We start from the raw sequence: 25,704 nt of genomic DNA, 5'->3' as shown, positions 1-25,704 counted from the left end.
TCTTAATGTCAGTGTCATCAGCTGTAAAGTGTTAAATAAGTTATCTATACCTCCTTTTTTTAAATAATATCTTCATATCAGCAGTCAACTTCTTACCAAAATTTGACTTTGTCCTAAACCATTTTACTGTAGGATCATTTTAATTATGTTTCATCACTAAAACACACATTGCTTCCAAGTCTTTAAGTTTCTCACATTATAGAAAAGTCTTCTTTTTGCTCTTAGAATGTATTTTATTCACATTTCAGATGTTGAATTGATTTATTTCTCACAAATGATCAATCAATCACATAATAAGTCGTTGGAGTTTGTTACAATTGGCTTTGTTCTTAGACATGAATTCACATTCTGTATTTTACTAAATAATCTATGTTCCTAGTTTGTACTTTTCCACTCTGCTCATACAAACACAATGTTTGTCCAAGACTTTAAAGAGGACATAGCAGGACAAAATAAGTGGGTCAGATAAAGCGTCTCTTTTAGGTCAGATAGGTCTGGTACAGTAGATACACGCCTGAGACAACACTCACACACAAACGTTGTTTATCTCGTCCAAAGAACATGACGAAGACGGTGGAGGGCCCGCTCATGTCACTAATAACTGACCAATTCTACTCAGTCCAGTGTAAGTTCAACCTCTGTGAGATAACGGTGAACATGGATATGAAATGTTTCCGGATGTCGGGGCTCGGGCTGAGGGATTTCCTGCGGGAGCTCTGTCACTCCGAGGCCAGCGCTGCCATACTTTACCTGTGACCACTAATAAATACTTTAACTTAAGATTTCTCCAGCTTGTTCTTGGGCTTCCAATGAAAGAATCGGGCTAACAGCTTCGTATTTACTGCTAATGAATTGAATTATATCTAATGTTGAGCAATAATTCCTCAATTTGCTGTTGTTAGTGTATCTGTCTAAAACATCTTTTTACCATAAACGCTTTAAACAGTGTTTTATTGCTCGTGTTTAGTTTTTCACTTTTATTCTTGTACAAAACTAATCAAAGATTAATCAGTAACTGTCAGATCAAGAAAAAGTGGTAAAAGAAGATTGATTATTAGGATTAGGATTCTGGCCGTAAAATGTGAAAATGCTCCATTACAAGTCAAATCTAAATGCTCAAAGTATGAAAAACACAGTAAATCGGAGTGCTTGTTATGTTGCATTGGGGCACTTACAATGGGCAGAAATGTTGAAATAATGAAGAGGTGATCAGCCATTTAGCAAAAATACCCAGATTTCATGATTCCAACTTCTCAGATGAGACAGTTGCTGCTGCTTTTCATTCCAAATGTTCCAATTTGTTTGGAGAAAAAAATCCCAATTTTAGGGAGATATTTGTATCGGACTTCTCTCAAGAGTGTTACAAAGGACTTTAGAAGCTCCAACTGAAGCAACAACGACATAAAAATGCTGCTCATTCATGTAAAAAACAGGAACAAGAGTCAGCTCAAAGGTGTCCACAACTGGACTGATGTAAATAAGACGCTACAGCCATACATGTACAACAAATCACAATTCAGAACAATTTCAAACACAACTGAGTCGAGTTGTTAAACTTTAAATGAACAATCATAACAGGAAGGAGAAATAAAAGTGAAGCTAAAAGTTATGGGATAAAAAAAAAGTAATGGGTCCCACACACAGATTTGAGTCTCCTGGCTCACAGTCATGAGTAACCTCAGCAGAAAGCCCCTCCAACCTCCTGATGTGGATTTTACACATTTCAAAACTGATAAAAACTCCTTTTGTGCCAGCTTTGCTGCACGAGGTGAGACTGCCTCAATAAATGTAGGAGAGCCACAGATCAACAGGCCCCGCTGTGGACTGCGTGAGAAACATCCTGCTGCTTCTAACCTCCTCATCACAGCACATCTGAGTACAGCTGAGTTCACTGTTGTCTTTATCTGTTAATGTCCATGTAAATGTAGCAGTAAGTAACAGTAAAGAGTAACTCTGGTTAATACTCACGAGGTTATTGCTGAGAGTAAGTAACAAACAAATGACCCGATGACCGTTCTTCTGATTGGAGATGAGAGGTGAGTACTCTGCGTTGTCACTTTATTTGTTCACGATGATTACATCCGATCATTAACAGGGTTTTAATAGGTCGAAAATAAATCTGGAGACAGAAAAGCCTGCTTTCAGTCAGCGTTCCTCAGTCATCATCATCAGTCGTGTCCTGATCCCTCACCTGAATGCAGGGGAAGGAAATCATGAGGCTCGTTCACACCAGATTAAACAGCTTAAACGTTACACCGCGGCCAAATACTCATTAATGGAAGATGAACTGGCTTCCACGTTGATCAGCAATCTGATTGAAGTAGTAATACAATTAGGGTTCGGCCTGAATGGGAAGGAGACGTTTCTTTTTGTAGGTTTCTGTGGTAGAAATATTCAAAAAGAAAATCTCTGCTCTTCTTTGAGTGGCAGCTGTTGGACGACACATTTTTCAAATCTGAACCGGCTCGCTGGCTTCTAAGCTTTAAACAGCATAAAGTCCCTCAGAGTGCTCTCACCTCATATTACCACTCATCTAAATGGCTTTTTTTTCACCCCAGCAGAGCCCACATTTTAAAAAGCACCTTTCATAACAGCCAGACGAAGCACAGAGCCTCTGTGCAGAGGAATCAGTTTATTCCATATTTAAAAGGGAAAGAGTGCAGTTTAAACATGGATATCAGATTATAGCTATATAATATAATTATATAATATAATAATAATATAATTCACTTCTGCTCTTCCTCAACAGGTCGAAGCACAAACCAACGCTAACACCAACCGATTGTTATGAAAGATGGCGGAGATTTATTAGATGTTCATCACTATGTTCCATGTCTCAGAACATGTATTTAAAAGCACCTTTCCCCCCTTATTTGAACAGTATTGATTAAAGACAAAGCACTAGAAGAGCTCACTAACTTTCATCATCTAAATATCAAATGTAAAGAAATAACTTTATGAAGTTGACCCACTCCTTTAAATCCGGTTTGTTGGAGCCGTGAAACATCTCAAACATGCACTGAACTCATGTCATGGATTGATACAAAAACCCGCGTGGTGCATTTCGGTCACCGATCTCATTACTTATGGTCATTCTTTCATAAAAAATACATTTCTTTTGATCGTTGATTGTCATTTTTGTTTCTCTTTAACAAAAAGATGAGTCAGCTTTTGGTTTACACAAACTCCCCCATATGAGGAAATAATTACTCAGTTGATCTGTGTTGTAAAAATAAAGTTAAATTCTGGACTTAAAGCAACACATTTAGTGAGAGGAGGCTTTCAAATCCCAGCTGGAATCAAACTGTACATTTATCATTTCTATAATACTGAGAATATATCCAATGAGGGCTCCGTTTGGATAGGAATTATTCAGCTTTTTGCCATACTGCTTTAAAATGAAATCTTGTTGAAATGCTTTGATAAAATATGATAATTGTGGCCTAAACAAACAAGTTGATTATTCAGTCTTGTTTTTTGCAAGAAAAAGAGACATTATGTGTGTTTAAAGTAAAATTACTTGAACCATCATTCAGATTTGCTCCAGTATTTTCATTTTGTGTGATAAGTCGGAGCTTTCGCTCTTCTGTGCTGCTTACTTATGTGGAAACGAAGCATTCGGGAAATGCTGTGAATGCCATTTATTGTCTTTTTCTTCTCACCCAGTGAACGTGAAAACATCCACTCTGATCATGTTTGCATGTGTGTTAAACCCGTGGTCCCCTCAGGCATCACATGCCTGGAAGGAGAAGTAACTGTTCAACCTGGAAAAGGTGTCGCCTAAACCAAGGTGCTTCTGAACTCTTCGGACTCTTTCCCAACTGTCTTATGAGTATTTGGTCACCTGTTCATAAGCAAAAACTCCAGAATAGAGTGAGTAAAATAGAACTAAAGAGTAATGTTGAAGCTAAACATCGAAATCTCACTGTAAAGCCACATGAAGCCCAGAGGAGCCGGAAACATCTTTCACTGTCACAAAATGTCCTCTGCAGTTTGAGCTCATTAGCTAAAGGAACCATTTTTATTTTAATGTCTTGCTGGGGGGCCTCATCTGACACACCTTTCCTCACTTTACTCTCTTTATGTATATGTGATATTATTATGGTCATTAACTCCTGTTTCCCTGTTCCAACAGATATCCTTTGAATGGTGTTACAGTGCCGCCGTCGCGGTGGCAAAATGGCAGACAGAGTTCTGGACATTTGCTGGGTCAGGTGGCGAAGCTCCATTACATTCATCCAGTCATACTAATTATTCATGTGAATAAATGAGGACAGGAGGATGAGTATAAGCAGCCTGTGACCACACAATGTTTAACTTTCACTTTGGAGTTAGGAAGTTAAACAATGAGGTAACACTCTATATTTTCTCTAATATATCAGATAACCGTGTAACAATGTCACCAGATTGCAGTAGACAATGAATCTAAAGTCTTTCTGTAGGATATTTATTGAATATTTGTAGTTTCAGACCCACATCAGAGCTTAATGTCGCTGTGGTTGTCTTTTCCTGAGTTCTTATAACATTTATCGGCCATCTTTCTTTAACCCCGAGATGTTTTCTATCGAGGTCGAGGAAAAATGCTTAGGAAAAGATGTCAGGAGGTCATTTTTCTCACAATTCGACCAGACTGGGAAAGCTAAACCAGCCCCAAAGCAGGCGTTATGCAAATGTGTTTCACTGTGGTGTGTTGTGTGGAAAGAAAGTCAAACGACAAACGAGGAGTTTTAGGCTGCCCAGGAGCAAAGTTTTTCTTTGACAAAGAGCAACTGTTTGTGGTGGACTTTCAAGAGTTTTTACATGCACAAAAAGCTGTTTCACACACAGAAGAAGAGGGAAAGCCCAAAAAAAGCATAACAAGATGATTTTAGAATCGAAATCAAGAACAAATTAACATGTGAAGTCTCAGTTGTAGCATTTTCCATCAGTAGGGTCTGTTTTGAATCTAAAACACCAAAAGTGGTCAGTGGGGATGTTTGTTTTGCATGTGGAAACAGTAAAGAACTGTTTTAAATCTGATCTGCAGGCAGCAAGTCATCATGACCCTCACCAACACTACACTATTTATCACAAGAACAGCGGCCCGGCAACAGCTTAAAGCTCACCAGCAGCTCAGTCAAAAACAAAGAGGGAAACAATCAAAATGCACATTAACATCTAGCTTAGCAATGCATTAACTTGGAATATCATGCAAGTAAATAACCACCACAAGGAAACTGGAAGTGTACACAAACAGCGGGATACTACAATCTTAACCACTGTCATAGTTTCAGTAGATAAATTCGGCACACAGAGAATCTTTAAGAACGACAGAAATATCTTAGCATGCTGCAGGGTGTTCACTGAGCGGCTCGGAGTGCTCCTGTCAACACGTGGGAGTCGGTTCAGGGTCAACTACACTCCAGAGGAAAAGGTAAAAACAACAACAAGTAACAAAACAAAACGCATCAAATACACCCACGGGTCTGTGAGACGCGTGGTTCCGTCTGTTCGGTAGTCGTGCAGAGAAACAGCCACAGGTAATATCAAGAATACAGGTCGGAGTCATGCTCGCCATAAAAAAGAACAAAGAGGGAATTCAAACGGTTAATAAATATACTGTACAGTTCAAAGAGCACAACGACAGCCATAATAAGAGCAAGGATCAATAAGTTTAGCTTTCAGAGGAAGGAGGGTGGCTGACGGGATAAAGACGGGTGTTATCCGGGCGTGCAGCCGGCTGGAGACCACACGCAGAGTTTCCTTGTTGCAGCTGATCTGCTCGCTGATGTTGAGTGGGTTGAGCGTTAACTGTCTGCTGTGGCTGTCGAGAGAGAAGAGCGAGGTGGGTGTGCAGAGTGCAGGAGGACGACCGCGGCCCGAAAAGCCTCAGAGCCACCCTCCATCCACCTGCACCCCTCTCTCCGATCATCGACTCGTACCTCGTCAGGTCTGCTTCGCCTCCTCATGCTACCTGTGAAGAAATAAATCAGAAAACAGGGTCACGAGTCGACTGTGTCCAGGTGACGAATGTACAGTCACAGACGTTCAGTTTTACACAGTAATCAAGTTTCATTTACAATCTAAAGATATTTGGAGCCTGACAGAATTTTTTTGAGGTTAAAAGTACAGGTTCAAAGTTAAGGCGAGACACGGCGGGCAAAAACAGTGATTTTTCATGCAGTGGTCAATTTTTAGATTTTGGGCCAGTCTACTCCTTCAATATGTGTTATTTCAAAACATAAATTAAAATGTTTATTTCATCACATTTTGTTTAATCACGGCAGTACGTTTCGCCCAAATTTACCAAAATGAATTCCCCTATTTAAATCTTTAAATGCCGTTTTCTCAAAATCATTTTTTTGTATTTTTCCAGTATCAATCTCAGACTATGGAGCACCCACTAACACAAAACTTTCCAGTTATACACTTAGCAGTATTCTGAAGATATATACAGAAGGATTTTTTGATAAATCATTCCTGGCCTGATTTATGTGACATTATAATAAAAAAAATATGGCGAAAATTGATGTTTTTTAGGGTATGGGCAGTATATTTGTAATGTTGTAATAAACACACGGCGGCCTGATGACAGGCCAGCATAGCTTCCGCTTTTGTTTATGATGTAACAGAAGACGGATGAATTCTGAAATGTAGAGGGATCTGCTGTCTGCACTGACTGAGACACAAGCGGTTAAGCCGATTGGACGGAGCTTCATCGAACAGACGGACGATGACACACAGAAAATCAACCCGGGAGTTTATGAAGTAAAAGAAAAAATCACCTCACCTCATCTCAACCTGATAATGCTGCGTTTCACTTGTTGAGGATGGGATTAAAGGCAGAAAAACAGCTGCTAACAGCTGCATTAAAGGGCCGGTAAAAGATCAGAAAACAGGAAACCTACACAGAGAAGGATTCTTCACAAAGTGTTTCTGGTGAGGGTTCCACATGTAAAAGATTCCGAACCTTTCCTCCAGCTTAAGTTTTGAATCTTAAAATTGAAGCTGAAAGTCTGCTCTTTAAGCCCAAATTCATCATCTAACTTGAATATTTTGTGATAAAAGGCTTTTATGAACAAAAATGAAGGCGAAAGAGGTGTCCAAATATTTGCTCATCGACCTGCAAAAGTATTTCCTCGTATTTCCAGTCTGTATAAGTGCTGGTGTTGGACGGTGCTGTGTGTTAGCGCACCTCATCCCTGCAGCGGCGCAGCAGGAGCTCCCGAGCAGTGGAAGTGGACATTTTGCCATCGGCTGTCCCGGCGGTGCCAAACCCTCGTCTCTTCTGATTGGCTTGAGCGGGGACGGCCCTGGCTGTCCACAAACTGCGTCAGCCGGATGTAGGCGATGCAGGCGGCTTCGTCTCCGATCATGTGCACGTGAGGGTTGAGGATAGTGGTGTGGATGGGTTTGCTGTTCTTAGAAAGGACTGACAGGAGAGAGACCAACCATTTAAGGATGTAGATGTGAAACTTGGAAAAGTACAAAAAGCTAAAAAGGATCAAACCCAGCCTTACGATTGTCAAAGTAAAATCTATGGAAATCCATGCCTTCCACCAGGTTCCCCAGCCCCTCGGGCTCAAACGAGGTAAGACCAGGGTCGCAGATCTTCCTGTAAGTTAACGTCAGAGCCAGTTGACTGGAAAATGACTGGAAATATCAGCTATCATTGTCAGTTGCTCACATACAATAGAAAGCATAACTTAAATTATTCAATAACAATATCACACACTTGATAAACAACATAAAAAATTAAGATACAAGACACTGAAAAGCTATGCTGTGATGGAAGCTAGTATCTTTAATGCTTTATCATTCCGACTCTGAGCCTCTCACATTTTTATATTTTATAATTTGATGTTTCCATTTAGAAGGCTGGGACTCCGTCTTTGTTTAAGTTAAAGTAACAGCAGAGAATTTGGCAAATGATCCAACAGGTGTGGGATGTGACACCTCTGTCATGAAAACAAACCTCCCTCTGAGCCCTGCACATGCATTTGATGCCATGTTGAACTGTGGTATTCCAGCCCCTGGGTGCTTTTACAAAACCAGTCAGAAATACATACTTTTAAGGTTCACAAACTTGTTTAGAGTTGGTTTAAATGGACCTTTTGGCTCAAACCTTTATACCTCATATGTAAAAGTGAGGTATAAAGGTAATGAGGTATAATTTCTACTTGCAATCTTTGTGTAATAGCTCAGAAATTTGAGAACGTAGTCCTGTTTAGGCTGTTTAGACATGTCCTGCCTTCCATTAATCTGACAGCAACCGAGTGAGTCGTCGTCTGAACGAACACCCTGATGCTTTTAAGTCACAATTTGGGCTCTTATCAGGCCACTCTAATGTTTACAAGCCTAATAATCTAAGCCTAATAGTTTGACGTGGCTTCCAAACGTAGTTTTTACGGTTAGTCTCAGAGCCATGTTTGTTGGTAAATGCCTGATCCTGTAGTAGAGAAAAAGTTATCTGAGCCCACTCCTGCAGCACCCTCATTAAAAATGAGCATCTCCTCATCAATGCCGATCGGAGCCGATAAATGCCCATGACTCTTTGTCTTTTGACAAAGGACTGAATGCATACCAAAAGCCAGATGTTTTCACCAGAGTATAAAGGGCAAAACAAACCAACTAACTACCTGATTTTGCATTTTAAACTCTTTAATCTCTTGATATTTAACTGTTTTTTTTCACTGAAGTGAAAGAGAGTTAAATTTTGACCTTTGTATCTCATGACTAAAATGATCATTTTATTTCTAAAGAAATTCTACCTAAGACCTAAAACATTTTGGTTGTAAGATAAACATTTGACCTAAAATCTCATAATTTTGACTTATTATCTTGTAATTATGAGTCGATAGATTTAAGTTCTGACTTTTCATCTTAAGCTTTTTTCTCCATTTTAACTTTTAATTCAAATAATAAAGTTGCAAATTGCATATTTAACATAGTATTTAATAAATAAATCTTAAGATCTCATCATTTTGACGCGTCAGAGTAGCTCAAACCTTTGACTTCCACTCTCTTATGATTGTGACTTTGTGGTTTTAATTTGAGTTACTGTCTCAAAACTTTCAGACATCTAAGTGAAGTATCACAACTTTGCTTTCGTATCTCAGAAGTTTGAGTCAGTTGGATATTCTGATTTGAAATCGCTAGTTCATTTTGATTTAGTAAATCAAAACTTTGATTTCCTATTAAACTTTTTGTCTCCCTGTGATTATGTTTAATTGACTTTAATTAACACCTTGTACATTTTGTATTCATATATTTTTATTCTTTATTTTTTATCATTATATCCCTGTTACATGTTTGCACCTTACGCCGCAGCAAATTCCTAGTTAGTGAACACTGTTCACTAACAATGGCAATAAAAACGAATTCTGATTCTGATTCTGATTCTATTATGTATAATCTATTTTCCTCCTGCATTTGGGGAATTGGTCTTCCATCACTGGACACACTGCCCTCCCCTCCTTTCATTTAGTCTGCCAGGCATTATTCTTAATTATGTATTAAGTAGGAAGAGGGAGAGCGGATAAAACAATGGCTGTAATTACTCTTTAATCTTTTAATACAACACATTTGTACGTCAATCAGATTAATGGTTCTTTATGGCTGATGGAGAGCTTTGATGTCCACTTCCCAGGCTAAACATGTACTTTTCCTGCCGCTGGTTGAAGTTTTATATGAAACGTAGAATAAAGAATGAACAGTGGACTCACGCGTAAGCCTCAAAGTCTCCATTGTTGACCGCTTCGATCAGCTGCTCTGTGATCTTTATGATCTCCTGCTTGCGAGCTGTGGAGAAGAAAAACTGTGAGAGCAAAGTGATCCGACCCAAAAGTTAAGTTAAAAGTTAACCGACGCAAAACTCAGCTCATGGTGCTAAGAACTCATTCACAAACATTAGAAGCTACTCAGAAACTCAGCAGAGAGTCACAGAGGAGCTCCTCAGTCATGCTACGTCTTGCTGGTCCTGATCTGATCTTCATGGTACTGCACACACAGAAACTGACGCACAGCTTACATACCCCCCATTGTCCGTCCAGGCGCTGTGTCACTCTCTACCTCCATCCATCATCCATCATATCTCTCATGTGCATGCAAGGCTCTTTGAGCTCATCGGGCTATTCTTGTCCGAGCCCTTCGGATGAGATTTACTGTCCTTCTCCTGTCGCTTCCTCCCCACACTGACTTGAGGGCTTAACTCCCTCGGATTGTCTCTTCCCCTCCCTCCCTCCCTTTCTGTCACTCCCTCTCTTACTCTGTGTGTTGTTAAATTAATTTTCTGCCTTTTTTCTATCATGAAAACACCTCTTCACTTCATCTACCTGTTTTCATTTCGAAAAGCTGCAGGATTCTGCCCCCCCCCCCCCCATCAAACTCTTGTGGTGTTTAATTTGTTCAGCTTTTGTTTATAGTGTAAGATTCATGCTGCCAGAGGAATAAAGTGGAGATGCATGCTAAAAACTAATGTCCAGGTTCACTACAGTGACATTATCCCCAGCAGCCTCTGAGCTTCCGTCTACCAAAGCGAAGACTTTGTGGCCTGACTTTTTACGATAAAATCTTGAACATTAGACGAGCCTCTTTTACAGCTACTGGAAATTAAATGTCCCTGAGCTCAACTTCAGTCCGTGATGTTATAAACCACAAACCGAGCCAGAAACATGGGACTCACCGCAGACTCAGACCTGACCTTCAACAGCCAAATCAAGTGATTTATGAAGTCCAAAGAGTAGTTTTAAAAAAACTTTAAATAGTTTCATATCAGATCTTCTGGTGCGTTCTGAACCTTCAGGAGCAGGTTTGTTTTTATGGATCAAACCGTAAGACTTTCCTGCTTAACACAGCATTTTAAATACTGATTTAACCGAGCTGAACTTTCACGGTGCCATTTCTCTCTCACTTTGTTTTCACTGGAAGTTTAGGTGCGAATGCTTTTATGTTCCGCATGAAGCACTTTGAATCACCTTGTTGTTGAATTGTGCTTTACAAAGTAAGGAAACAAACCCGAAGACCTAAACCATCAGATAACACGTGGATTTCTGTAGGAAGAGAAAATGTGAACAAATCTGTTTTGTTTGCTTTGACAACAGATTTCGACTGAGACGTCATCACCTGAAATGATTTCCAGTTAACAGGTGACCCACGTCAAGCGGACAAGATGGAATGGATCAGGCAGCCAGCGACTAAAGCGGCCATACACTGCCCGATGCTAAAAGTCAGAAGAAATCAGGAAGAATCTCACGGGAGTTGTGGTGCTCCCGTATAAGGTGGTGACTCATTCTGCGTTTTCAATCAATACGTGCACTGTTGTCACTTCCAAACAGGAAGCAGGGGAAGCTGTGACTGACAGTAACCATGGCGATGAGGCTAAAAACGTACGGTTCAGTTGGACCGAACAAAAGCAGGAGCAACTAACTGCATCATGGCGACAGCAGGAATGTTTCTACGATGTTTCATCTGCACTTAAAAACGCAGCTGTGGCTGAAAGCTGCTTATCGGTCGAATTCATTGTTAAGAGTTTCCACCAGGTGCATGATGGGAAACAATCTCAGAAAAATCCAGTTGTAGTTTTACAAATAGTGACCCTGTAAGATCTGGAGTCTTTGTAAAATCTTTAGTCTGACACTTAAAACTCAGTGCCTTTGTCTTTAGGTGTGAGAGGGTGTCAGGAGTCTTTTAAAGATCTTTTCCAGCTTTTTTGGCTTATGTCAGCTTCAGTTTCTTACCCAGAAACCCCCTCCATCAGTCTCGTCCTTGGCCGACACATTTTCATTCACAGCTTGTTCCCTTTACTGATCCTTAAACAAACTGGGTACCCCTTATTGACACTTTCTGATGCAAAGAAAACACCTCTACAGCTGCATCAGAAACTGATCCATCAGCCTTGTCAGTAGTATTTGGCACCAGCTTAGCTGCAAGTTTCCGTTTTTCAACAAGTAACACAGTCCTGATAAGAAAGATAGTTACAGGATAATCAAACATAGAACTCAAAACCAATTCTGACTGAGACTGCTAAACTGTCACATAAAAGTCACCTGGGCTTTGTAAAAAAATTCCCAGAATCAGCACGTTTCCTCTGCAGCTCTTCTTCTTCTGCTTTTTAAACTGAAATGAGGGGGGCGTGGTTATCTGAGGAGTAAACCTCCAGCTGGGTCCTAAATGTCTCATCTTTGTAAAGTTGTTCAAAAGACTGTGAGGACGACTTGGTGATTTGTGTGATTTACAGTATTTCTGGAAATGAGAAAAGGGAACATTCCAGGAATGTCATTTTCTGTTTTTTTTTTCTTTTAAACCTAATCTCACCTATACTTTAATATTTACTTCATATATTTATTCCACAACTTATTTCAGAGCCACATTTCTTCGTTTTCAGGGACTTACATATCGACAGAAATGTATTAATGGTGTTCAGTCTGATACATTTAAACATGAAACTCAAGATGGGAATTTATAGGAAATCAAATTCCTGTGATTTCGGAGCATCATTTGAGAAGTTTGCTTCAGTTAAAGCGATCTCAGCCCTATGAAGCCTCTCATGTGTCATATTGTTGTGTTTTAGTTTAGTTTAGTGAGTTCTGGTTGATCTTTATTTTAAAAGACTTTTAAATCGTCCACACTTATAAAGGGCCTATTTAACCTAGTCTATAATCAGAATGTGGGCATCTGGTCGTCTTATTTCCAGTGAATTTGTTTTGACGGTCTGTCCAGGGTGGACCCCGCCTCTCGCCCAATGACCGCTGGGATAGGCTCCAGCCCCCCCGCGACCCGACCGACGGTTCAGCGGGTGCACCCCTGAGGAAAACAAAACGTTATTCTAATTCTTTTATTTCCTTCTGCTTCGGCTGCTGGAAACTGACAACAGGTTTCTTCTTTAGGTTTGTGGTTTTAATTCTGATTATCTGCCATACGAGCTTGGCTTAGGTTTACCCGAACCCAGCCCCTGGATGTCAGATGCTGATCGGTTGTCACTGACATGTTGCTGTAGTTGTTAGGCTGTTGTGCTATACTGGGAGAACTGGGAGGGCTGTCAGACTGAATTGGGGATATTTGAGATAAATGCAGTTTTCTCAAACCTGAAATCTAAATCTAGAAATGCGCTTTTCCCCCTCCAAACACACACAAATGAACATATTGGGGGCAGTACAGGGTTCCTTGTCTTGTCAGAGGACATTTTAATGCAACTGCCGACCTGTTGGAAGACCATTACTCGAGCTGTGCCACAGCCTCCCTTTTCTTGCTTTACTCCCAGTCATTGTCTTCTTTTCTGCGCTTGAGAGCCCCTGATTGTTTCCACCTGTCCCCCGCCTGTATTCAGGCTCGTGTTTCTCCCTCCACATTCATCAGTCCGTCTGTGTTTTGGGGTTTTTAACCTGCATGTGCGCCTCGGTCCTTTACTTGGTTCTTAAAACCATATTTTTCACATTTTCTACAAGTCGTTCTTCAAACTTTCCTTTTATAAGTGGATCAACAAGAATTTACATACAATAAATGTACGTTTATTAAAGAATTTTTTTAGAATCTCCTAACCTCTGAGTTTCTGCCAATTGGATTTGTGCACACCCAGTAAAGTTTGTCAGCAGGAAACCTGTTTATAAATGAATATCTGCATTTTCTCACTTCCTGTCTCTGTCTTAGGCAACATGGATGGAAAGAAGAACTCTGATGTGTGATACATTCATCGGTAAATGTGAAAATGTGTACGACAGCATCCCATTTATATCAATAAAATCATGTTATATCAATTAAACATCGGAAACAATACTAACCTAAAAGAGATGTCAGTCTATCAGTGAGTGTATTTTGATTAATCAAGAAGTTCATATTTCAATTTAAAGTTTATTTATAAAGCACCTTTTAAACAAAATAAATTCCAGTTCAAAGTGATTAATGAAGTGTAGGAAATAGAATGAATCTACTCTTCTCTATTTTCAGTTTGGACGTGGATCAGCTTTAGAATAAAGCTCACCTTGTGTTTATTTACCTGTCTGACTCTTGTCTTTTTACTACAAATGACCCGTAATAATTGTATATTTAAGACCACAGTGAGGCCCTCCTGATGAGGTGAATTTAGACGTGTGTACCTTTTACATCTTCATCCTCAATCGTGGTGTTGCTGCTGTCGGACGATTCCTGCAAAGGACAGAAAAACTACTTATTGATCATCAAAACAAATCAATTTACACATGCTCAGATGTTCAAAAGCATGCATAAATACGCACAAAACACTCTGCCATCAGATCTACAACACGGTTCCATCTCCACACCACGATTTTTGCCAAAAATACAAAACAAACAGCTGTGTTTCTGACTCAGCAGCAGGAGGATTGAACTGCCTCAGCGTGGACGGACACACACACACAACGTTTACACACAGTTTGAACAGCAGGGTGATGGTTAATCTGGTGCTTTTCTCTGCTAACGGCTGGACCACTGAGCTCCACTCGTCTGAACACAGAGGGGCAGCATAAGACAACAATACAGTCACAGCTCCACAGACTCTCACCAACTCCCTCATGCACATAAACACAAAGAGATGCACACAGAAATCCAACAGCATCTAAACAAAACCCTGCATTTACGCAGCTGAGGCCGAACAGGTGGAGAAACGGAGTGAAGACGGGGATGACAAATGAAGGAAAGGAACAGAAAGGAAGAGGTGGAAGGGGAGGAGGATGTACCTTGGTCCCATCTATTGGATTATAGATAACAGTAGTCTGAGGCTCCTGGAGGGAGAATGGAGAAAGAAAGGGGAGAAAAGAGAGAGTGGGAGTGAATGGAGGTAAAGAGGGGGATGTTTTATGATGAAAATGAGAGTTTGAGAGATCGGTAGAGAGTAAAATGAAAGTAACAAATGGAAAGAGGGATACATTTCTGAACAATAGGATAAAGATTAGAAAGACTTCATGGTAAAGGATGACAGCAAAATGAAACTTTACTTTACCAAGTCAATCACACTTTCAGCTAAACTGAAGGCAAATGTTTGTTACCACATGAAATAATCCAACTTTTCCCCAGTAAATCGCAGTTCACTACATCTATAAACTTACTGTAATACAGGAATATAGTATCTACTCTGCAAGAAAAGACTAGAACCATGTATTGTGCTTTGTTTTTATCCAAAATGATCAGCAACCCACACTGTTACACTGGATGGCATGTCCCCTCATTTTCATAAACCTACTCAGTCCCACACACACTGTCATGCTGGCCCAATTACGCTCTAAAGCACACAAATGTGGATTAATCCACTGCTGAAATTAGTCCCCATTAAATGCACAACTCGTATTTCTTCCTGTTTGTTTTGCAAGCGCCAGCTGCTTTATGGAATCACTACTTCTACTGACCTACAAACATAAAACTGTTCGTTAGGAAGCGGTGGGCTTACAGCTGACAGCCACAGACAGAGTGGAGTCAGAAAGCACACTGCTGGTTCTGGTCTTTTCCTAGGACGAGAATAAAAAATCTGCTAATCCGCAAACTAAAAAATAAAAGCATTATTGAATATTTTTCATCGTTATGTAAAAGTGAATCCTGTAAAATCATAAAAAGTAGTAAGATTAGTAATCATCCAGCATATAAAACCTGTAAACGGCCTGTTCCAGTTCCAGTGGCTGCATACAGTGTATTACAGCATCTGTGCAGCTGTGTTACTATTAAGAAGCTGTGTACCTAAAATCCTACCACAACCTTCCTAAACTGGACCAAATAGGTCTGGTTCCTAACCATAAATATGAAACTGTGCAGCCACAATCGAACTAAACACCAAGGGAATAAAAAAGAGGAGCTAAAAAGGTGGTCTCGGGTATGTTCAAGTCTTACAGCTTTCCATCACCTGCTCTGCAGCCACATTATGAGGACTTTGTAACTTCTTAAGAGAGTATCAGACCCATTGTTGAGCCGTGGATTCAGGAGGAGCAGTGTGGTTTTCACCCAGAAACCCAGGTGGTGGAATAGTGGACCAGACCATCACTCTCAGAGTTACAGAGGGGGTCATGGGGGTTTGACCATCCAGTCTACATGGGTTTTATGGACTTCCACCATGAGGGATTCTGTAGGAGGTGCTGCAGCTGTAGAGGGTGCTGGAGTGGAGTCAGCATCTATTCAGTGCCTGTATAACCAAAGTAAGAGCTATGTCCATATTCTTGGCACTCATTTACTCATTTACTCATTTACGGTGCGTGTTGGACTCCTCCAGGACTGCCGCTTATCACCGATCCTGTTTGTGGTTTTCATGGACAGGACCTGGAGGTGAAGTCGGGGAGAGGAGGGCGTCTGGTATGGGAAACTCAGGGTTACATCTCTGCTTTTTACAGATGATGTTGGCCTCTTCAGGCCATTACCTTCAGCTGCACTGGAGCGGTTCAGAGCTGAGTGTGAAGCAGCCGGGATGAAAGTCAGCTCTGCCAGATCTGAAGCCGTGGAAAAAGGTGGAGTGCTCCCTCCAGGTCGGGATGAGTCTCTGCCTCAGGTGGAGGAGTTTCAGTATCTCTGGATCTTGTTCTCGGGCTTCGTCAGCAGCAATGAGGGAGCTGAGCCGGAAGGCGAAGCTTTCAGTTTACTGCTCCATCTCTGTTCCAACCCTCACCTGTGGTCACAGATCTGGGTAAAGAATGAGTTCGTGGATACAAGCGGCTGAAATGAGTTTCCTTCAGAGGGGGCGGGGCTCAGTCTTAGAGATAGGGGGAGGAGCTCCACCATCCGGAGTAGAGCCGCTGCTCCTCCACATAGAAAGAGGTCAGCTCAGGTGGTTCATCTGGTTAGGATGCCTCCTGGTCGCCTTCCTTTGGAGGTTTTTTGGGGCACATCCAACTTGGAGGAAGACCCCTAAACAGTACTTCTGTACTTCAGTCCTTCATCCTTCCACACAACACTTCTGTCTTAAAGAGGATGGGAATGAATGAAACTGAGATACAATGATGCGTAGGTGAAAAGAATGCGACTGCTGCGTAGCGTTGGGGGAGCAGTGGCACCGCTTCCTTTGCCTTTAGCTCAGGCCCTTCTGTTCTGGATGCTGTGAAAAGCTTTTCTTAAAGGAGAACTACTGGTTCCTGTTTCTCTTTAAGCTGCAATTCAAAACTTCAATGTTACACACTCATGGCAGCAGGTTAATAATTAAAAAACAACACACACACACACACACACACACACACACACAGGACAGACGGACACAGAGCTGCGTACCAGTGCAGCAGAGGGGGTGTTGCCTTTGGGACTGGTGACTATGCTGTTTCTCGTGCTGTTTGTCTGGGGCTGTGCAGGAAACACAAAGTCTTGTATTAGTGTTCAAAGACAACGGAGGGAGGTGTCACTTGCTTTCTGTGAAGGGGGTGGTTACTGTGTAAAGGTAAAAACACACAGGAGTGTGCTCAAGTCACATAAACACCGGAGAGTTTAAATGTGGTCATCCAGCTGTGGATCCAAAAGGGTTTCCACAGATTTCTGGCTGCGGTGCTAATCAGATAGAAAGGCTCTCTATAGTTAATCATTTCACCTGATTTCTAAATGCAAAAAAATCCAAATCAACTCAAGTCAGAGCTCAGATTCTCCAGTCCGAGCTTTTTCATTGTCTTTCACTAAAACCCTCCCGGAGTAAACAAACAACATTCAAATGCTTCGTTTCAGCGGAGGAAGACGAGGTTAAACACCCAAGGAGACGCATCGCTTGTGACAAGGCTGTGAAGCAGAGTGGGCTGTTCACACAAACACAGACACTACAAACAACATGCTAAATATACAGCAGCTCTGTTTCATAAGCACTTACACAGACGTAACTCTTCTATTTCAAAAGCAGCACGAAGGAACACACAAATGCAGGCATGACGCACAGACTTCATGCGAGAACTTTCTGCTCATCATCGTCCACAGTGTGATTTCCTGTAGCTGAACTGGAAAAGGAAAAATTCTGCTCATTTAGACTGAAGATGCAAAGAGATGATTTAAGGTGAAAAAGCCTCATGTAACCATCCATTTGAACTATATTTAGTATTATAGTGCATGTATAGAGTTGTAAAGTGGATCCCAGAGGAACTGAGGGTCATTGAGGTAGTCATGTAGTGCCTGCAATCAGCCTTAAGGTGAGTCAACTGCTGCTACTCAGCATTCACACTCAGCCCCGAACCCCATAAACAATTCAAAGGGCTCCTGTGATTATAAAAGCAGCAGATCAGCAGGAATTTGCTAAGAGGAAAGTTGTTGTTACGGCATGAATCCGACCATGAAATGATGTTACCCCAGCACAGTGAAGCAGATCTCCAACAGAGAAGGCTCGACTCTGAATTCATTGTCACATAACAATTATTTTCCTATCAAGTAATCTGGTGGTTTTCTCTTAAAAGCTTGAAAACATTTTCATAAAGCCAAGATTTGCCTGAAGATCTGGCAAAAGTAAAAGAAAAACAGACTGAGATTTTCTGCTTCATTCGTATATTTTCCCAACAAGTTTGTTATCAATTGGAATTATGCAAATTATATGGAATAATTCTTCTTCCAGACATATGCTGCATTAAATGCATCTTTTTTGAGAGGCACCAGTAAGAAGTTGGAGTTCAGTTCTTAAATTTCATGGGAAACTTAATGATCTATGACTAAGACTAGACTGTGGTGTCTGGAGAACTGGGTCAGAGCATTAGATTCTGGTTCAAAAGAACAAAAAGTTAGGGTCTTAGTTGTCCCAGGTTGCCTACAGAGACCACTGAGAAAGAAAAAACTCCTAAAAATATGGAAAAAGGAAGACCACATACAGAAGATTACGGAAAAAAATACTTTTTTTTAATTGAAAATACTCTTTAAAAAGTAGCTCAAACAGAACCAGAGAGGCTGAACGGTTACAGAAACCCGGCATGTGAACAACAAAGGTTTTTTCTCTGAGACTAAACTCTCTTTTTGGAGGGAGACGTGATTTATATTCCCTCTAAATAAATGCTTCCTCCTTTACAGGTACATGAGTGATTTAACTTTTAACAAGAAGCCTTTGGGAATGGGAATTGGGAAATTCTGCTCAGCATGCACATCAGTCCGAGTTAGTTTGGTTTCCACCAATCTCTACACACTGTTGTGAAGAACTATGTGTCATGTGTGTCTAATAGCAAAAGTCTTTTTTTGGCCAAATTGTGATATCTGCCTAATTTTACTCTCCCCCCACTGCTGCATGACCCTGCCTTACTGCCTATGTCCTCAGCCTATCAGAACACACTTTAGAATCCAAAAATGACTATCTGCCTTAGTCATCGGTTTGACTTGGGCCAAGGGATTTCTTGTTTTCCAAAAGCATTCAAATATGACTTAGGCCATTATGCTGTTAGGCTAAAGATGTGCAGGGCTCAGAGTGAGACTGGTTACATCCCAAAATTGTAGGGGGAGCCAAAGAGCCAAAACATTTGCCAAATTTTCAGATTTTCTGTCGGGGACCGCAGTGCAGGGAGTCTGTTTAACCTCACAAAAGTAACGCCTGATCACAGTCCGTCTCATTTTCTCTGCAAACCGATGTCTTAGTATCACCGTGGAGGGAGGGAACTGGAAGAGACGTGGAAAGGAACATGATGACCAGCGCTGTGGTGGCGCTTTGAAGAGTCACCGCAGGCAACTCTGAGCTGTGAAAAACAACACTAGTCTTTTGGTAGAACCAGCCCAGAACCAGCACTGGAAACACTTTGGTTGAAAAGTGGGAATCATATCTTCATGCATCCTCATTTTCACGCTTCTAAAACTTCTAAAAACTCCCGAGAACCGATGGCTTCACGTATCCCGCCTTTAACAGGTGCCATCGTTACAAAATAAAGGAGATCGGATCCATTTAAGTCACTCTCTCATGGCACTAGAGCTTTCCACTCCTTCTTTCTCAAGCCATCAAACCTTCAACTGTACTGATGACATCATTGCTTCGGTCCAATCGTCTTCCTGCTTCCTTTCTCAGCCAGCCAATCAGTCTCTTTTCCATCTTTCCAGACCATGCCTCACCCCACATCCTACCTCCTCCCCAACTCCACTTTTTTACTTGCCTAAAATGGAGCCTCAACGAGCATCTAAACGCCAGGTCTTTCCCATCATGTCTCATTATTCAATGATGCTGCATCAGAGTCGAACCCACAAACTTTTTTACTTGAACTTGCTTCATATGAGAACCTCTTAAACCCACCAGGATTCACTTCTGCTTTTTACTTAAAGAAAAGAAGACCCTTGGGGGCGTTTTTGACTTTTACAGGGAATTATTCACCAAGAATGTACTGTTCATCTATCCACAACCCAAGGTACTGCGCCCTCTCAAGAAAGTGTCTTTAAAAAGCATGTGGAGGAAACCTCTCAAAACTGAGTGTGTAAAGTCGAGTGGTGCCTGTGCTTAAGCAGGAAAACTAAAATAGTCGCAGGGTTGTGTGCCTTCGTGTGGCGTCGGGGGGCAGCTAAGGCCAGCCTGTGGTTATGTAATCACAGATTAATCATCTGGTAGGAAATAATCTGAGATTAGCATGAGGCCTCCCGAGGAGAGAGGGGAGGGGTAGTGAGGAGGAGATGCAGGTCAGGGAAGACGAAAGAGGATAAGCTGTCGCACATGTCAAACCAGAAAATGGTGCCGTGCTTTAAAAGTCCAAAAAACATCACAAATCAACCTTTTTGTTTTCTTTTTCTTGGATGAAAAATGTACTGGTGCTCAGAAATTGTAACCCGGTCTGAACAAGATGTGATGAAATGGAAAATAAATCTGCGTGTTCTGAACAAACTGCTGCTTTGTCCTAAAGAAAATCCATATTCAGCAATATTATCGCCATCAAGTTACGCTGCTGTGCCTCAAAACAGACCTTCTTCTTATTTCTTCCTGACGAATTGTAGCGTGGTCCTAAACGCCCTCAGTTACCCCGGCAGCCTGTGGACGCAGCTTTGGGTCCTCACCAGCATGTCATCATTTAGTTTGTCTCTGTTTCCAGCAGCAGTAAGAGCCCACCAAGAGCATTTCTTATCGGGTAAACCCTTTGTTCAAATATACATATTTCTGTTTTATAATGATGTAACTTTGGATCTTTTTGTGCTGGAACTACAGTTAAATAAACCCTCGCTGGGAATTCTACCTAAAGGGTTGGTACATTGGGTCTTCACACCAGAGCCAAAGTAAGTTCAGTGGAACATGAGTAAGAAGAAGATTTCCCCGTGATTAAAGCCTCCCAAACACCAGACAGCTTTAAAAAAAGACTCCTGGCACCCTCTCACATCCAAAGATGATGTTTCTGAGATTTAAGTCTCAGACTAAAGATTTTACAAAGACTCCAGATCTTACAGGGTCACTATTTGTAGGACCACAACTAGATTTTTCTCAGATTATTTCCCATCATGCACCTGGTGGAAACTCCACCGATAAGCAGCTTTTAGCCACGGCTGCCTTTTTAAGTGCAGATAAAACATCGTAGAGACGTTCCTGCTGTTGCCATAATGCTGTTAGTTGCTCCTGCTTCTGTTCGGTCCAACTGAACCGTACGTTGTTTTGTCTCATCGCCATGGTTACTGTCAGCCACACTTTCCCCTGCTTCCTGTTTGGAAGCGACAACCGCACACATGTCGGTTGAAAATGCAGAAAGTGCCACCCAACAACACAGTTTGATCACAGAATTATGGTGATATTAAACATGTTTGGTTTAGTTGTGAAAAAGGCCGCCTTTAATCAGCCTGGACTGAGTTTATGACCACCTTGAACCAAACAATGAGATCAGGGGAGCACGCCACATCGCCTCATGAGATTGAAAAATGGATTAGTGTATGAGCCAAGAATCTAGAAGCAAGGTACCAGCTGTGTTGTTAAACTCAGGCCTACAGAGCCCATGACTGACATGGATGTGGCACACGTGCATTCATTTCCACATGCCTTCACAAGTCAGATTCACTCTTTATCTGACTTACCGGCTCGTGTCTGAACTGCTCACAAACTTGGTCTCAACACCAATCCTGCTTTCTTTCTGGCTCAGAATCCAGTTAAAGATTCTTGGGCTTACACTAAAGAGCTTCAACGTCCAGTAGGAATCTGACCTCACTCCAAGCTCAGTTTGTAGCATCTAAATTTTTCTAAAGATCTGCGGACACTGGAGATTAAAGCTCAAGGCCCATTTGTAAAGACTTGTGTGTGCTTGACTTGTTTTGTTGTCTTGCCTCGTGTTACTTCGGATAATCTGCATGCATGTTTTACTATTTGCTTCTAATTCTTTTTGTGCTAAGAATAGTGACATCTGTAGTATTAGTATTATATTAGTATATTAGTATTATACATAGTAGTATTATTATTGTTGTTGCTAATATACAATCATTGTAAATATTTATCATTTTTTGAGCTACTTGACTAATTTGAATTTCCCCCATTGGGGGATGAATAAAGTATTTTTCTATTCTATTCTATTCTATTCTATTCTATTCTATCTGCTCATGAAAACTCACCTAAAAGTTACTCGGGATCTAACTTTTGCACCAAAATGGATGATGTTCACAGGAGATAAAAACTTTGTCGTTGTCCTGATCCCACAAGACGAAACAAATGTCAAACTTTAAGACTTTTACCAGCTCGGTTTTATCTGAGACACATTTAACCAACTACTGGTGTAACTTTTACTGACCTGCTCATTCTGAGCTTGCACCCATGCAAACACAACATGCATGACGCCACAGACAGACACAAACAGGCATTTGCAGCATACAGACATGTGCAGAGACAGATGAAGAGCAGAAAGACTTCTGATGAGAAAAGAGCCAACAGAGGTGCAGGATAACGTCACAGTCCACATAAGTGCAGAATCAGCGTCTGAGAACTTTCTTTGGAGGATTAAAGAGTGCAGAGAGCAATTCTTTAATGAATTTTGTTTTGGCACAGACAAAATCATTTGTGTGAAAAATGTCTGCAATGAAGTGGTGCAAAGTGCCAGCTGTGCCAAGAAGAAGGCGTCTGAGAGTGAAGATAAGGAAAAGCAGCTCTGATCGCCCAAACTGCCACTTAAAGTCAGAGAATATAAGCCGACTTCCAGAATCAGAAAGATCTTAAAGCTGCTCTGATAGTCAGTTGCTTAACAGATAACTGCTCACACTTAAGTAAAAATACATCTTTATAGTTTGGGGATTTTTGTTGAACAAAAAAGTGAAACATTAACCTTGTAGCACCCACAGTTGCATATATGCAACAAGCTTTTTATTTATTTACATTATTTATTTACATTATATTTTTATTCATATTTTTATTTACATTACATTATTTGCATTTTATATGTGCTTCACTTTTTCACAACAAAGAACTGTGAAAAATTATACAAAACGAAGGAAAAAATACCTCCATGAAGTGTTTATATATTTCATGATGTCTTCGTTTGTTTCCATGTTGAGGACGAGTACAAATGACCAATTTACAATCATTTAGTAGTGTAAGTGTGTTTGATTTATTGTACAATTTCATTGGACCACTGTGAACTATTCGTTCATTTTATTGGTCTTCTGTTACGAGGCAAAATGTTTTTTGGTGGCATGAAAAAAAAAGAAAAAAAACACATTAGCCGCACCGTATTATAAGCTGCGATGCTCAAAGCCTGGTAAAAAAGTAGCGGCTTATAGTCCGGAATTTACGGTACTCATTCTTGTTTTTCTTCAAATTTCCAATTTTTTATTTACTGCCTTTATTCTCCGATCTTTTACCAGTTTTTTCTTTATGTTTCACTCGCGTAATTCCATAAAAACTATGCATGCCGACGCATCTCTGATCTGAAACATCACAGAAAGTCCAAACAGAAAACAACAGATACATAATTCTGCTTTGACTTTGAGGCCAAAAACGATATCCCATCTTACATCAGCCTGATGCATTCCCGACACAGAGGAAACACAGATGAAGAGGACACAATGAAGACCATCTGACTTACCTTGACGTCAGACTTCTTGTTCAGGAGACTCTTGGCTGCTGCAGAGAGGCAGAAGGACACACCCTCAGATGGAAGCGTACACATCATTCACCTTCAGATGACCACAGCTCTTCAGATTTGCTCACACGAATGCAACTGCACAGGAATTCATGCATGCATGCATTTAAAAAAAAAAAAGCTTGAAAGCTTACAGATGAAAATGCAGAACTCTCCACGTTTCCTCCACTTCACTAAGACTGACTAAAGCTGAGCAGGATTCATCCCTGACTTTAAAAAAAGAGGGGAAAAACTCCCTTTGTTCTGTAAGAAGACTTTAAAAACCCACACTCTGACTCACAAACACATAAAAAACAGTATCCAACTGGCACCTCCTAACCCTGATCCACTGCCCAAAGCATTAGATAAGCAGAGGGCATCAGGCATGGGGAGAGGGGGAAAAAAAGTCCAACTAATTCTCGATATAATCCAAATACACACTCACACAGATGCACACACAGGCACAGATAGATGGGAGATTAGAGTGGAAGCACGAGGGAAATGGAATAGAGATGCAGGTATGTGATAATGGGGCAGTTAATCTCAAAAGTAGGCTGGATTATTGGAGATCATTGATGGGCACCAAAAAGCCAGAGAGTGTGTGTTTTAGAGCTCAAATTCTTTTCATGATGATGGAAGACGAAGAAACAGCACAAAAAACAACAGTCATGCTGACATTATTCCCTCATGGCGGTGTCACTGTCGCTTTCTGTGGGGCTGCAATCCCCTGCTGAGCACTTACACTGCACAAGTGTTATTTTTCTTTACACCTCACATTTAAAACCTGACAGTTAAGATCCTGAATACACTCTAAACTGCAAGAAAGCCCGTGGCGGGGAAAGAAATCTGAAGAGTTATAACCTCTGCTCCCAGATGGGAGATGAGGCTGCTTACCTTGGCAAACATTTGGGAGGCATTAAAGGCAGGTGGGGAGGAAGAGAAAGATTTAAGAAGACAGATTAAAACTAGCTGAGGGGGAGTGTGTGATGCTGTGACTCTGGGACATTTCCGTTTAATCGTGTCGGATGAGTGAGAGGAAAGGATGTTAAGTTTAAAGAAAGGCTCAGAGTGTTTGAGGGGATGGTAAAACGTGCGCAGCTGAGGTGAGTTTACCTTGTTCCACGATGCCGGCTGTGGTTCCTGAAACAGTGCTGACAGCAGCCGGGGCTGTCGTCTGCCGACCCACTGAAACACAGCGCAACGATGTGCTTTCACTGAGCTGTGTTTGCCACAGAATACCACTCAAACGTTTTGACACACTGTCAAATTCATATCTTAATAATATAGAACAAAAGTGAAGAAAACTATGAATCAGCTCCTCTTTCCTCTAAATCAGCCTCTTTAAGTCGTAACCTGGAGCTTTTACAACAGACTCGAAGATGACTGAGGAGTCATCTGTCCATCACTCTTCTTCTCTGAAGGTGTGTTCTGGCAATGGTTTCACAAAGCTCAAACCTCAAAGGGTAGCCATGCAGGTTAAGCGTTGCCCTCCCACACCATCATAGCTCCTCCTCCGTGCTTCACAGTAGGAACCACACAGGCAGATAGCATCTGTTCACCTTCTCTGCTTCCTACAGGCACTGCAGCTCCAATCTAAAACCTCAAATCTGGACCAATCATACAGATTTACTCTTGGTCCTCTTGTTTCTCTTCGTTTTCTTGTTTTTTGACTGATTAACATGATGCAAGAACTCTTCATTGCACTGTTGTGGCCTCTAAACTGAGTTGATTTATAATGTACTTTTCTGCAGCCAAGAGAAGCCTTGGTCTTCCTTTCCTTAGCTGATATACTTTCTTTAATATG

The 25,704-nt window shown here is 41.1% G+C and overlaps 1 protein-coding gene across 3 annotated transcripts in view; it reads right to left on the bottom strand.

Moving 5' to 3' along the window:
* Positions 1-4,722: 4,722 nt before the first annotated feature.
* The window catches only part of camk2b2 (calcium/calmodulin-dependent protein kinase (CaM kinase) II beta 2), a 64,021-nt gene continuing 43,039 nt past the window's right edge, over positions 4,723-25,704 (bottom strand). Inside the window, exons 13-21 of one of the 3 annotated variants that reach the window (XM_075456333.1) lie at positions 25,014-25,085; positions 23,865-23,899; positions 17,173-17,241; positions 14,670-14,714; positions 14,073-14,121; positions 9,705-9,780; positions 7,500-7,594; positions 7,175-7,411; positions 4,723-5,953 (exon numbers count right to left, since the gene is read on the bottom strand). In XM_075456333.1, coding sequence (XP_075312448.1) covers positions 7,176-7,411; positions 7,500-7,594; positions 9,705-9,780; positions 14,073-14,121; positions 14,670-14,714; positions 17,173-17,241; positions 23,865-23,899; positions 25,014-25,085 — 677 coding nt within the window. In that variant the 3' untranslated portion in view covers positions 4,723-5,953; position 7,175. The remainder of the gene's footprint in view (positions 5,954-7,174; positions 7,412-7,499; positions 7,595-9,704; positions 9,781-14,072; positions 14,122-14,669; positions 14,715-17,172; positions 17,242-23,864; positions 23,900-25,013; positions 25,086-25,704) is intronic. The other 2 variants (XM_075456334.1, XM_075456335.1) reach the window with 2 other exon arrangements.

This window comes from Odontesthes bonariensis, chromosome 22, assembly GCF_027942865.1.
Source record: "Odontesthes bonariensis isolate fOdoBon6 chromosome 22, fOdoBon6.hap1, whole genome shotgun sequence".
Taxonomy (NCBI): domain Eukaryota; kingdom Metazoa; phylum Chordata; class Actinopteri; order Atheriniformes; family Atherinopsidae; genus Odontesthes; species Odontesthes bonariensis.
Note: the sequence above shows the minus strand (reverse complement) of the source record. Positions and strands in the feature narration are given on the sequence as shown.